Consider the following 13,718-nt stretch of genomic DNA (forward strand, 5'->3'; position numbering starts at 1 on the left):
GAAATAATCTAAAAATAGGTTGAAATATAAATAATTAGTATATATTTTTAACATAAGTAATAAATTCGTATACAAATTGTGTGAATCCTATACTAAAGTTCGTCCGCCCCCCCCCCCCTTCGGGGGGGGGGGTCGGCCGAGTGGGGGGGGCGATCGCCCCTACCGCCCCCCCCCTGGATCCGCCAGTGGTTTAAACCCGCTCCTCCAGAGGGCTTTTTAAAATCCTGGCTACGCCCATGATACATAGTCTTACTTTTCCTCCAAATCAACTCACTCGGAGGAAAGCAGCAGGAGAGAGTGGGGATAAATGAGAGGAGACATTAGAGGAAGGAACGTGTCATATATTAATCACACAAGTATTCAGTGCACTCGCTGTTGAACATTTGTGAAGGAGAAAGATAAATCTATTTATAGACAACATTGATATTGAAACACGTGCATGTCTCATTGAAACCTTTAAAAGTCTTTTATATATTAAAGTGGTATCTATTTAATTGACGTTTTACAACTACCAATGTTTTTGATCCAATGAAAGTGAGCACAAGCAATGAAATTGAGCGCATTAAATAGGCCTATACATCTAGGCCCTAGGCCTAATTGTGTATTATACAGAAACTATAGAAAAGTTAAAAGACGTGTTCGTGTTGATGGTAACTTATTAATAGAAACTTATCAACACTGCATACAATGATAGGCCTAGGCGTACCGACGGAGGACGCGAGCTAAAATAGATGGACCTGTCTGTTGTAACCCTCGAAGGTCGGGTGGGAATACGGAGCTAGGAATCTCCATTGGGCCATGCTTCCAGTTGAACCAAGATTATGACTCAAGGAGTAGGCAATGTGAGTGACTTCCAAGACCCATATTGAAGGTGCGCTATTTAACCCCACAATAAAAAGAGGCGATATCATCATGGACGACCTTCGCAGAGAGGGGTCAGTCACTCATTCCTGACATCTTGGTAAAATCCTTCGTATGAGATCCCCCATTTTGTCAAGTTATAATAGCCTATAGGGCCCAGGCTCGAGTTTTTTTTTTTTGTGTTTTTTTTTTGACAATCTAATCTACAAAGAAAAATTAATAAAGTAACTCATTGCAGTGATTATGCTATATGGAAAACGCCAATCTTACGCGCGGCATTATGTACCAGCTGTAATCGTGTAATCTGGTGAAAGAAGCTTCTCGCGCCTCAAACTAATGAAGAATTACTTGAGGTCAACAATTCTCAAAGATAGATTGAAACATTTGGTAATTCTTCCTATTGAGCGTGATCTATGTAGGAAACAGAATTATTATGATGATATACTGTATGACTTTGATTGATTGTAATCCTCATTTTTTGTCCTCATTTATAAAGGCCTGTCATATTTTTTCCCCTTCTCTCTCCTTTTCTGTGAGTGTGTCTAACAAGACTAATCTGAAGGAACGTCTGCAATTAAAAATAACAAGATAAATAAATAATTATTTTTATTCTTAAAATGCGAAATGTTTCATTGCTATATAAGAAACCGGAAATAGAGTATTATAAACAAAATAGATTTAGATCTAGTCTAGTGAAAATCTAAGAAAGTCTAACCTAAGGCCTAAGGTCTAAGACATTCTAAGATTTATATAGATCTAGATCTATAACACCCTGTCGGCCTGTGTCTTGCTAAATCTATATTTAAACACTTTTAAAATCATAAAATGAACAAAGATGATCATCCAGACATTACTACAGTAACAGTTTCATCAGCAGTAAGTTACAAACTTAAATGACTTAAACTAAAAAAACTACTATCGTAACTATGTAACTATGTGACTATCTTAATTCTTTATTGACTTTATTTCTTATCAGTTATCTAGACTCTAGACATTCTAGATCAGTGATGCTCAAACTTATTCGACCTGTGGGCCATTTTAACTTTCGAAACGCATGACGCGGGCCACATCAACAAAAAAGTACGCAAAATGAAATCAAAATTCACCTGAAATGAAAAAGCTATCTGAAACTATTGGATCTATCATCTAGATCTAGAATCTAGTTCTTACAATATACATTAATTAATGGGATATTTAAAGTCTATCAACATTTTACTATTTTTAGCTACTCTTAACACCTACTTATTTTCTTGTCTCTTTTCTGTAAATATTCTCATCTGTCCTCCAATCTGTAGGTGCAGTTTGACCAATCTTTTAGACGCAGCTCAAACCAAGAAGGCCTTCATATTTATTTTATAATGCCGCTGTATGTTTTTTTTTTGTTTAAAACAGCCAGACTGTCTTTACAAACCAAATATGTTGGCTTATTATCATGTTCCACAAAAAAAAAAAAGATCCATTTACTTTTCCTGGTAGATTCTACATTCAGAGTTTCATTTCATAAACTCATAATCGCACATTCGTTAAAGGTCATGGTATCAATCCATCACAGAAAATTGTGAGGGCCCTAACAAAGGTAAAGATACATTTACAACTATTTTTTAAGGGGGCAGGATTTTCTACTTTTTGTACCGACATTTTGGCGGGCCGGATGGAACCACATCACCGGCCCGCGGGCTGTACTTTGGGCATCACTGTTCTAGATTATATTCTAAGTCTAAGTAATAGACTAGATCTAGTAATAATAAACTAATAAAGTAACTAAGTTAAACTAAGTAATAAGTAGTAATAAATAAAAATATAAAGTAGTGTTTTGTAACATTTTGTTGATTATTCAAATTATTGTATTTGAGAATATTTAAAATATTTATCTATTTATATTGTCAATTAATTGTTACTCGTAATTGTATTAGATTTTATTAGAATCTATGATCTATTCATATTGATTATTGATACATAACAAAGAGTAGAGACGACACTCTAACTCTAGGACTCTATGTAGTAGAGTTAAGTTTAAGTCAGTAAGTGTCTAAGAGTCTTAAAGAGTATGAACAATACAATACTAGCTTTAAGCTTAATGCCACAAGATTTTAATTTTAAAGATGCAACAATGGTCCATCTATACAAACAAAAGGAGGAGGCTTGGTGGCTGAGCAGTAAAGCCCATGCTTCTGAATGGGGGTCCCGGGTTCTAATCCTGGTGAAGACTGGGATTTTTAATTTTGGGATCTTTGGACGCCTCTGAGTCCACCCAGCTCTAATGCCACTAATGGGTCCTGAGATTAGTTGGGGAAAAGTAAAGGCGGTCAGTTGTTGTGCTGGCCACATGACACTCTTGTTAACTGTAGGCCACAGAAATAGATGACCGTTACATCATCTGCCCTATAGACCACAAGCAAAAGGAAACCACTGACTCTGCGAGAACCACAGAGGAATATCACTTCTCTTTAGTGCTAGGAAAACCTTGTACTTATCATACCAAATTGGTACATAGATCACCTAGAACAGGGGTGGGCAACCTTTTTCTTTTGAGGGTGGCATAAAAAAATTTAGGAATGGGGGGCTACAATTATATAATATGTATTTACATATACATGGATAGTGTATTAGACATGTACATCTTTTTTTACACTACTGTTTGAGGAATTACAACAAGATTTAGTGATTTCTAAAACTAATTTTACAAATATTTTTCAAAATTTTGTTATTGCCTTTTTACATCACAATTCATCACAACAATCCAGTTGTATTGTTGTACTTAATGTAAAATGTTTAATTTTTACACTCGTGCATAATGTTCTGGAACTGTGGTGGAACTAGCTAACTAGTTGTTATCCTTATGACTGCTGTCAAATTACAGTCTGTCAGCATCAAGTTGTTCTTACGCTTGTTTGCTTTCAAACAAAAAAAAAAAGTTCACGATTTATGTGGACCCAAATAATGTAAAAATTTAGCATTAAGTTTTTTTAAGTGTGGAAAATACAGCTTCTGGCTTCCATAAAACTCCCCTTGAAGGTCGTAATTTGCTTGGAGGTATTTCGTCGGAGCTGAATCAGCTTCTGTACTAAATGCTGAAGTGAGGATATTGAAAACTGGTATCAAGATCTTGATGTCTTAAAATTTGCATTTGAAATTCAACAAGTCATGTACTTTTCAACCATTTTACTAGAAACCTTTCATCAAAGGAAAATGATTAACCCTGTTTTAACTTGCTTGCCTGGAGAAATGGAAAAGATCTCATATTCTTCTCAAAACCTTGCAAATGCTAAGCCAGTGCACACTGCTGTGGTACCGAACATCGTAAAGTTTTGTTTCCACATCTTCAAGTACTTCTCGGAACTGCCTTTGGTTAAGACCTCTAGCTCTGATAAGTTTAATCACTGAGATAATTAGGTCAATAACATGTTGATATTCAATGCAGCTTTGTGCAAACTTTCCCATGTAGAGTGTATAGTTGGGAAATTGTTCTTAAATTTATTAGAAAACCTGTTTTACTCAGTCAAAGCACGGGCGCCATCAGTTCTTACACTTGCCATTTTGTTCCAAGCCAACATAATGCTTTCTACACAATCCTTCATAGCATTGAATAAATACTGGTCTGAGTTAGTGTCTTTGAATGAATGTTTCGAAATATTGTCAATAAGCATAATCTTCATTTGCTTTAGACTTTTTAGAATGACATGCAGAGACAATGTTTCTTTAGCCTCTTCATCATAAGAGATAAGAAGATATTTAAAATTATTTAATTAATTTTTTCCCCTTTATTATCTGTTTAATCTGTGGGCACACCTGAATTCTGTAGGTATTCGCGAGCCGCTTAAAACACTCTGGTGGGCCGCATGAGGTCGACGGGCCGTGATCTAGAACATGGGCTACTACCAGAAAGTCAGTGTGGCTTCAAAAAGGAGAATAGAACCATTGACACCTTTTTAGTGAGGCAGCTCTAGGAAAAATGCCAAGAATTGACCTCTTCTCAATTTATGTTGACCTAACAAAAGCATTCAACAGTGTTAGCAGAGAAGGACTCTGGAAGATCTAAGTATGTATGTCCACAAAAATTCATAACCATGGTGAGATTTTTATGATGGCATGGAGAGTTCAGGAGAGTGGAGAACCATCTGACTCTGAGCCCTTTGCTGTATCAAATGGGGTAAAACAGGGTTGTGTCGTAGCACACATATGCTGTTCACTATCAAGTTCTCTGCTATGTTGGCTGATGGAATAGCGGAATAAATGTAACATATAGATGTGAAGGTGACCTATTCTACCCGAGGCTGCTCAAAGCGAAATCAAAAACAAAATCTGCAACAATCAGGGACCTGATTTGCAGATGACTTTGCCCTAAATGCCTACTCCAAAATTGATCTGGAGAGGATAGTCAGAGACTTTTCAAGAACATGTTAAGACTTCGGCTTCACTGCAAACACAATGACTGAAGCCTGCTCCAGGTAAAGCCTACTCAGATCCAAGCATTAAGATAAATGAACAATAAATAAATGCAGTGGAAAGTTTCACCTACCTTGGCAATACACTTTCCCAAAACAGAAACATTGATAATGAAATTGACATACATATCACCAAAGCCAGTCTATCGTATAGTAGACTTACTAAAATGTTTGGAGAGGAGTTATTAACACTTGTATAAAGTTGGGGTCTATCTAACTGTCATTCTCCCCACATTGCCATATGACTCAGAAATGTTGACAGTATACAGAAGACATGCAAAAAAGCTGAACCACTTTCACATGTTCTGTCTCAGAAAAATACTAAATGTTTAATAGCAAGAAAAAAAAATCTGATACTGAAGTCATTCAAAGAGCAAGCCTGCAAAGTCTCAGTAGCGATGGGCAAGTCACGTCTGCAGAATGGAAGACTCCAGCATCCCTAAACAAGTCTTTTATTAAAGAAAGGAAGCGATCACAAGGTGGGCAAAGAAGAGAGAGTGGTGGGAAGGAGTGACAAACAGACAAGTACATTTTATACCTGTTGTCTAGTATTATAGTAGTCTTTAGATCCAAATTAATCTACTAATCTGTTCTACTTTGATTAGGTCTAGATCTATATAGACTCAGATATAAATCTTATTAAATCTAGGTAAGTCACTTCACACATAAAGTTATAGGTCTCCGTCTAACCCACTCTAGTCTCTCTCTATATATCTAGATTCCTGATCAGTGATGGGCTAACTATGGCCCAAATCTGGCCGGCGTAGAAGTTTTATTTGACTCGCTACATGTCTTGTATTATAATAGAAAAATCCAAAAAGAATCATTCAGCCAGCAAAATCTTATTTTTTAAAAATTATAGTGCTCGTAAAGCCAATACACATGCAAGTTTATATTATATTTATATTTATATATATAGCAATCTAACACATTTGGATGGTGACTTTGTTTAACAATATGACTCAATTTAATGACTCAAGTTTTATGTCTTTTTAAGAAGACAATTTTTTCACCGATACCTTTTTTAAATATGTCTTGAGTCTTATGATAGAATATATGTATCACATATCACTAACTTAACAAACATTTCCATTTCATTGACTTTAGATTGTAGAGCTGAAAGCAGAATTATTTCGAAAGCAGGAAGAGTTCAAGCAAAAAAAGTTAAACAATGAGACTTACCTACATTTAAAACGATCTAAGGTAATGTACTTTTTCTAATACTTCATTTTTTATTCGGAAATAAAAAAAAATATATAAAATATTTACATGTTCTTATTAAACCTAAATAGAATTTTTCATTCCATGCTAAAATATTCACCCAAAATTGATCAAAGATAAAGGCACATTTCTTATTCTATATATTCTAGAACAAATTCTTCCCCAGTGCTATCAGAGCATGAAATGGGTTGCCTGAAGGAGCCATGAAAACGAATGATTTAGCAGAGTTTAAGTTTAATTATCTATATTTATTTCTTGATCGTCATTGCATACTCTAAAGATTATCTGAATCTATCAAAATAAACAGGATTATATTAATAATGCATGTATTTTTAAATTTTGGTTTACGATGTTACATATAATTATTTATGAAATAGTTTTTAGAATTATTAATATCTCAAACTTCAAGTGTAAGTATTTTTTTTATTATTTAAAAAAAATAATATCCATCAATGAAACCTTACAACATTGTTAGTTACCTCGTCACAGAGTTTAAAAAGCAGTTTACTTGATGAATCTAATTCTGGTGTGTTGGAGAGAGCAAAAAAAGATGTTGAGAGTAGATCTCCAGTTGACAATGAAGATGACATGCTACAGAAGTCTAGGTTTGCTTTTATCTTTTTTTTTTTATCTTTGCTTATTCACAAATTATATTACATTATTTGTTATATTATATTACATTATTTGTTATGTTTTAATATATGAGTTATCATTTTTTCAGTTTACATATATTTGAAACTTGTTGCTAGATTGTGTTCATGTTAGATATATGTAGTGTGTTAGCTCATTCAGTCGGTTAGATAGTGATGGGTTTTTATTTATCTTGATATGTCTATAACAATTTAATGCAGTGAAGTGTGAATTGTTTCATAATCATCATCTATCACTTGACTTTTGTCGTAGGGGGGCTGTGACAGTTAGTGTAACCAAATCCCTCCACTTTTCCAGGTCAGCAGCTGTTCTTAGTAGGATATCAAGAGATTCTTTTATGCTATCCAGCCAGCTTTTCTTTGGATGATCCTTTCTTCATGCTCCCTCCACTGTACCTTGAGGAATGACTTTTGATTATCTTGTATTCAATTATCTTGATATGTCTGTAACAATTGAATGCAACCAAGTGTGAATTGTTTACTAATTAAGAAATATTTACATTTTCTCAATCATTTGATAGTAGCATGGTGGTTCTTTCTCTGCACAAGATTAATATCTTTTTTTTTTTAGATAAAGTTAAACAAAAACAAAAAAAATAAAAAACCAGATCCGCCATAATAGTTATAGCCACAATAGTTGTGTTGAAAGTTTAAGGGCGGTTATGTTCAATAGTAAAGTCAATCTTCTTTCATGTTCATCTTTTAATTTGTTAGATGTCAGTTTATTCTCTTTATTTTACTTGCATAGCTATTTTCTTTTTATTTATTCAAATTACAAAATCAATTATTATTGTTATTTGTACTTGTAGGTACAATATGAACTGGAATTGAATTAGTTGAATGTGATTTATTATATCAGTTGTCATTACTTCTGATTATATGTATTAGAAACTCTCTTGAGAATGTCTTCCCAACATGTTAGATAATGTGTAATGTGTTAGCTCATGTAGTGCGCTATTTCACTCATTGTAAGATAAGATTAGAACATTTTATTGGTCCCAACAAATTGAAATTGGATTTGATTTAAACTGTTTACCTCTGTCATTTTACTATTTCTATAACTTTTATCATAACTTTATTTTTTTAGGAAAATTCTAGAAGAGAAAGCCAAACTGTATGACAAGATCTCACAGAGTTCTGTTGTTCCAGGTTCTGAGAATTGTTTTTAGTTTTCTTTGTCTTCAAATTTTTGTTTAAAGTAAAACTTAATTATAACAAGCCTCATGACCCTTTTCTCCTTTCCTTTTGTTGTGTGTTTGATGCTGATGTTTGTAAAACCTAAAATAGGTTTGAATAAAGAACTAATTTAAAGATTATAAATAAAATTTATTGGAAGCGAAATTATCTTTCAGTGTTAATTTGTAGTCGGTTTGAATATATGCTTTGAATTTTTTTTTTTTCAAGAATACATGATGTCTGATTTTTTTAAATGTTGTCTCCTGTTATGGCAATGTATTATTGCTAATGATTGTTGACTTTGAAATTCTAAGTTTATCATTTTGAAAATAATTTTTAGATGAAGATGGCAGTGAATACTACTTGGTGGATTTCCAAAAGAAAGTGTTAGACTCAATGTTGGAAGCTAAACAGAATTTAGAAAGAGAAACAACTGAAAAGACCAAATCATCTCAACCAAATACATCAAAGTAATTCTAATCTCATCTCAATAGATGTTTTAGAAATATAATATATATAAATGTATTATGAAATTTTTATTTTTTTTCTGAAAAAAAAAAACTATTTGTAGATTCAATGAACAGCTGTCATCAAAAGAGGAAGAAGAGTCATCTTTACTAGTCGCATCCGAAGCATTTAGAGAAAAACTTAGAGAAAAATGGGAGAGTGAAGCAAATGAACTCTTACAGAAATCTCAGAATGATATTCACTATTCTAACATTCAGTTTGATGGTAAGTCAAACAAATTATTAGACAACAAAGTACACAAATCTATTCCCACTTTCTTTCCTTACTTGTTGAAGCTAGATGGCATTTGACTGTGGCTTTATGCTTGAAAGACATACAACTAAAATATTTCTAGTTAATAATATAGTAAAACTTCCATCCTGTATCCAAATAACTTATTCATTTATTTTTTTTTGAAGAATGGGGGGAGGGAGGGGAATCATTTTTCTGACCTGAAAATGTTTATTACAAATTTAATCAATTTGAATATTGTGCTACATATTGAATAATTAAAATAAATATAGATTGAATAATTTAAATAAACTATGAAATTTTCTTGTTACAGAAATCAGAAACCATGGTGTGGGCTTCTTTCAATTTTCAAAAGACCACGAACAAAGAGAAAGTGAATTAGCTAGCCTTAAAAAACTTCATAAAGAAGTAAGACACCAAATCTGTCTTAGACATTACAAGTTTTAAACTTGGCCCAATTAACGAAAGCAATGTACTGCCAGACTCTCTTCTCACGTGTCATAGTCCTCATCATGTTACAACTTTCATTTTCCACATGCACAATTATTTCAATTGAATAGTTGGATGCTAATTGTAAAGTTACTCAGTAATGCTTGACATAGAATGCTCAGTAATGCTGAGTCTTGTTTTTACATTTATTATTGAGATTTTAGTTATCAAAAAAAAATAGCAATAATTATTGTGTCAATAGCATTTCCTCATCATTCTAAATAGGGCATTAAAAATGTTTGGTCATCAACTTTATTTCTGAAAATTGCTTGTCTTGGAGAATATAGTGACTACTGTTTCAGTTATGACATTTGTCTTTATTGCTTTAGTTATGTTGGAAGAATGGTTACTAAAAGTCACATTTGTATTTGCTATTGAACAGATTTCTTAAAGATTGAAGTAGCTGCATTCTTCATCTTGAGACTTGAAAGCAAAGATTTATATTCATTTGTTTTCAGACTATAGATGAGCAAGCTCGTAAAGACAGCATTAAAGCTAAAAGAAAGACTCAGATGGAGGAGAGGTTGGCCAAAGTTAGACAGAGAAGAAATTTGAAAGAAGGTAATTCTTTGGTAATGTATAAGATCTCCATGGTAATGCATTTGTTTTAAAAGTTAGAGAAATTGGAAAGAAGGTAACCCTTTGGTAATGTATTAATCTCCTTTGTACTGCATTTGTTTTATGCTCAATCTGAACAAAAATATTCTAAGAGTTGTACACAGGGTGAAAGAAAGTCTGTAAATTATAATTCAAATAAACTGATGTCCACATCTCTTGTCTACAGCAAGTATATTATCTTATCTTATAGATTACAGATGTTACTTCGAAAGAGATGATAATTACGTCCTACACATTTCATGCGTCACTCTAGTCATACATGATAAACTTTGCTAAGTTGTTGGTTTTCCTGGCTAATTTAGGCACTCCGTTCCATTTTCCATTCTCTATTGCACCAGGGAAGGAGCACTTTACAAATTTGTCCTAGCATATGGAATTTCAAAATTGCCTCTATCTTTGTGTCTTTTTGAGTATTTTATTTTTGTATTTGTAAATTATGGTTTAGTGTTTTACGTATTATTGCTACTTTATGTTTTATTCCTAAGTCCTGAAGTGTCTCTAAATTTAGTGATTTTACTAGTGGTGTTACCCAAGTCAAATGTGAATATTCATTTGTTTTTTTTATTAGTCTTACTGCTCTTTTTTGTATTTGTTAGTTTGTTTTCTTGAGTTAACACTTTATCTCTGTAATTATTTTTCCACGTTTTGGCAGAGTTGTTCATTTTTCACATTAGTACATTCTACACTGTTAAACTGAAATAACTTTTTTATTTGTCATCAGAAAATGTTACTTTTGGTATAGAATTATAGGAGAATGCATGCTCTTTTTATATAACACAAATTAAGGTTAATAAGACCAAATATTAATTTAATTTAATGAGGTCAAATCAACGATGATATCGTTAATTAGGAGAGAAAGAGTTAATGAGATCCCAAACAGAGGATGCACATTCTAGTATTGGCCTCTGCCACCTATCGAGAGTGTCAGAATCGGTGGGAGGCTCAGACCCACAACAAACTCAGACACACTGTAGCGGATGTCAGGTGGCGGCCAACATCTAAAGGTCTGACAAGGTGTGGAAGGACGACCATGTCCATACTTAGGATTGGCCACACCTACATCATGCACTCCTTTGTGCTGAAGAGAGAGGAGCCCCCACTTTGTGAGTACTGTGACTCTTGTCTCACTGTGGAAAATATCCTCATTGATTGCTCCAGATATCAGGATATTAGGGGGAAATATTTTAGAGCACACAACCTAAAAACACTGTTTGATAATGTCGATCCTGGGAAGGTACTGGGCTTTGTCCGGTAAGTGGGGGTTCTCTGCGAAAGTTTGATTTGTTATAGGGCAAATAAATTGTGAACATGTAATATTTACAACAGATTTTTATTAAATTTTTACAATCTTAACTGTGAATAGACCTTGTTTTTAATGACTTAGCTGTATAAATTTAGCTCTTGTGATACGAAGAGAGGATAACCCCTGAGGAATTACGGTAACGACATGGCCTAAATTGTGCTGATGTGCCAAAAACCCAAAATACAAATACTAATATTGGACTAACTAAGCTTAAAAAGCATTTTAGTTTTATGTTCGTGTTTGATTTGTACAAATTTCTTTTAATAAACCCTATTGTTTTGTTTGATTTTTACAAAGCTTATATCAACTCACTGTCTGTCTGTCTGGTTTGTACACATTATTTCTCCCACACCCAATTTTGGATCAAGCAGAAAATTTGCAAAATTATTTCTTTGACCTGACAACACAAGAATCAATTTAAACAAATAACCAATTAGTTCATATACCAAAAAGCTTTTTTTTAAAAAGTATTTTGTATGTTTTTTTTCAATTGATTCTTTTCTTGTTCTATATTTACATTAGTGAAACAAGACATTGATGCTAAAGCCAATACACAACTTATCATTTCTGATTCTGATTCCTGCAAACAACCTGTTAGCGCAGAGCTTAGCACAAGCAAAGAACTTGATGTGCCTTCTGTACACCAAGATGTCAGTACCAGTGAACAAACCAAAAAACCAATCAGAGAGTGGGATAGAGGAAAAGGTTTATTTTTAACTTCTGTCTTTGTTTGAAGTTGATCACATAATAGTGAAATGTATTTTTAACTTCTGTCTTTGTTTGAAGTTGATCAGATAATAGTGAAATGTATTTTTAACTTCTGTCTTTGTTTGAAGTTGATCAGATAATAGTGAAATGTATTTTTAACTTCTGTCTTTGTTTGAAGTTGATCACATAATAGTGAAATGTATTTTTAACTTCTGTCTTTGTTTGAAGTTGATCACATAATAGTGAAATGTATTTTTAACTTCTGTCTTTGTTTGAAGTTGATCACATAATAGTGAAATGTATTTTTAACTTCTGTCTTTGTTTGAAGTTGATCACATAATAGTGAAATGTATTTTTTTTTCTCCTGTTTGTAATGAAAAACTTGTGTTTTTATTTTTAGTTTTCCCAGTCAAGTCTTATGTTGAGGAAAGAAGAAAAGAGAGAGAGTCAGACTTTGCTCCTCCAGACAGCTATTTCACTAGTACTGCTTCCAAGGAAGACCTGCGTAGGAAAGAAAAACCTGGACCACAAAAGTCTTTCATAGATAGTAGTTCTGTCCATAAGAATGCTTTGAATGGTCATACATTTCCAACATCCTGTGATAGTTCATCTGAGCAGATATTTTATAATAGGAATGTTTCCAATGGTGAACATTTCACTGATCCATCCTATTGTACCCAGTACTATATGTCTCACACTTATGGTGCATATCCCCAGAATGCCCCGGTAGATTACAGTTACGATAATACTCCAGCTTCTGTTACCAACTACCAGCCTCACATTTATCCTGCTTGGCCAGTGGCAACTCCAATCTCTAGCACTTCATTAGACAGTACTGCTGCCACCTACAAGAGTGGCTATATGCAGCCCAAGAAACCCAAACTTTCTCTAGTTGATACAAGGTTTGTTCAGAATGACAGTATGGCATCACTGCCACCTAGTGATACTTCTCTACTAGAAGTGAATGCTGTGAATTACACCCCCGGCAGTTTCACTGCTGCTAAACTGAAACAGTTCAATCAAACTACTGAGGAAATATCACATATGGGAAATAGAAATGAAATTTCTAGTGCTCCAGTTATGTATACACTAAAACAAGAAGAGAACAATTCAATATAGTTTTATATTTCTTTTGTTGTTAAGTCAGTTAAAATTTTCTCTGAACTTAATAAACTCGTCTTAAAAATACTTATTTTTATGGATTATTATTATATAATTTTCTTAAATAAATCATTACATACTTAAAACTGTAACCCAACACTGTGTTATGTTTATTAAACCTTTAAGCTGACCATATCTGACAATGTTTGAATGGAAAAAGAAAGGCAGATGAACGTTATGCATGGTTTTAATAACTTCAAACAACAGTGAGATATTTCTAAACAAAAATGAACAAAATCCCACTAGAAAATGTTTTATTTAATGTGACTTTTGAAATCTTGAAAACATTTTACTTTTCATTTGACCACAAACTATTGAGGTAAATAA

General features: G+C 33.3%; 1 protein-coding gene across 2 annotated transcripts; it reads left to right on the forward strand.

Moving 5' to 3' along the window:
- The first annotated feature begins 1,521 nt into the window (after positions 1 to 1,521).
- LOC106064561 (coiled-coil domain-containing protein 174-like) lies at positions 1,522 to 13,488 on the forward strand. Of its 2 annotated transcripts, none has more exons than XM_056032430.1 (10): positions 1,522 to 1,719; positions 6,414 to 6,509; positions 7,017 to 7,132; positions 8,265 to 8,326; positions 8,694 to 8,823; positions 8,925 to 9,085; positions 9,426 to 9,520; positions 10,060 to 10,162; positions 12,045 to 12,227; positions 12,631 to 13,488. In XM_056032430.1, the coding sequence occupies exons 1-10, from the start codon at positions 1,687 to 1,689 to the stop codon at positions 13,347 to 13,349; spliced, it is 1,698 nt and encodes a 565-aa protein (XP_055888405.1). In that variant the 5' UTR covers positions 1,522 to 1,686; the 3' UTR covers positions 13,350 to 13,488. The 2 variants fall into 2 exon arrangements, with proteins under 2 accessions (XP_055888405.1, XP_013078594.2); XM_013223140.2 differs by having other exon boundaries at positions 1,523 to 1,737.
- Positions 13,489 to 13,718: the final 230 nt, after the last annotated feature.

The sequence above is a fragment of the Biomphalaria glabrata genome, chromosome 6 (genome assembly GCF_947242115.1).
Source record: "Biomphalaria glabrata chromosome 6, xgBioGlab47.1, whole genome shotgun sequence".
In the NCBI taxonomy this organism is placed as follows: domain Eukaryota; kingdom Metazoa; phylum Mollusca; class Gastropoda; family Planorbidae; genus Biomphalaria; species Biomphalaria glabrata.

Excerpts from the sequence above, each read along its gene's own strand:
- LOC106064561 (XM_013223140.2), top strand. The coding sequence starts at position 1,687 with ATGAACAAAGATGATCATCCAGACATTACTACAGTAACAGTTTCATCA. Across the intron at positions 7,133-8,264 it reads GACATGCTACAGAAGTCTAG|GAAAATTCTAGAAGAGAAAG; the intron begins GTTTGCTTTTAT and ends TTATTTTTTTAG. Across the intron at positions 12,228-12,630 it reads AGAGTGGGATAGAGGAAAAG|TTTTCCCAGTCAAGTCTTAT; the intron begins GTTTATTTTTAA and ends TTTTATTTTTAG.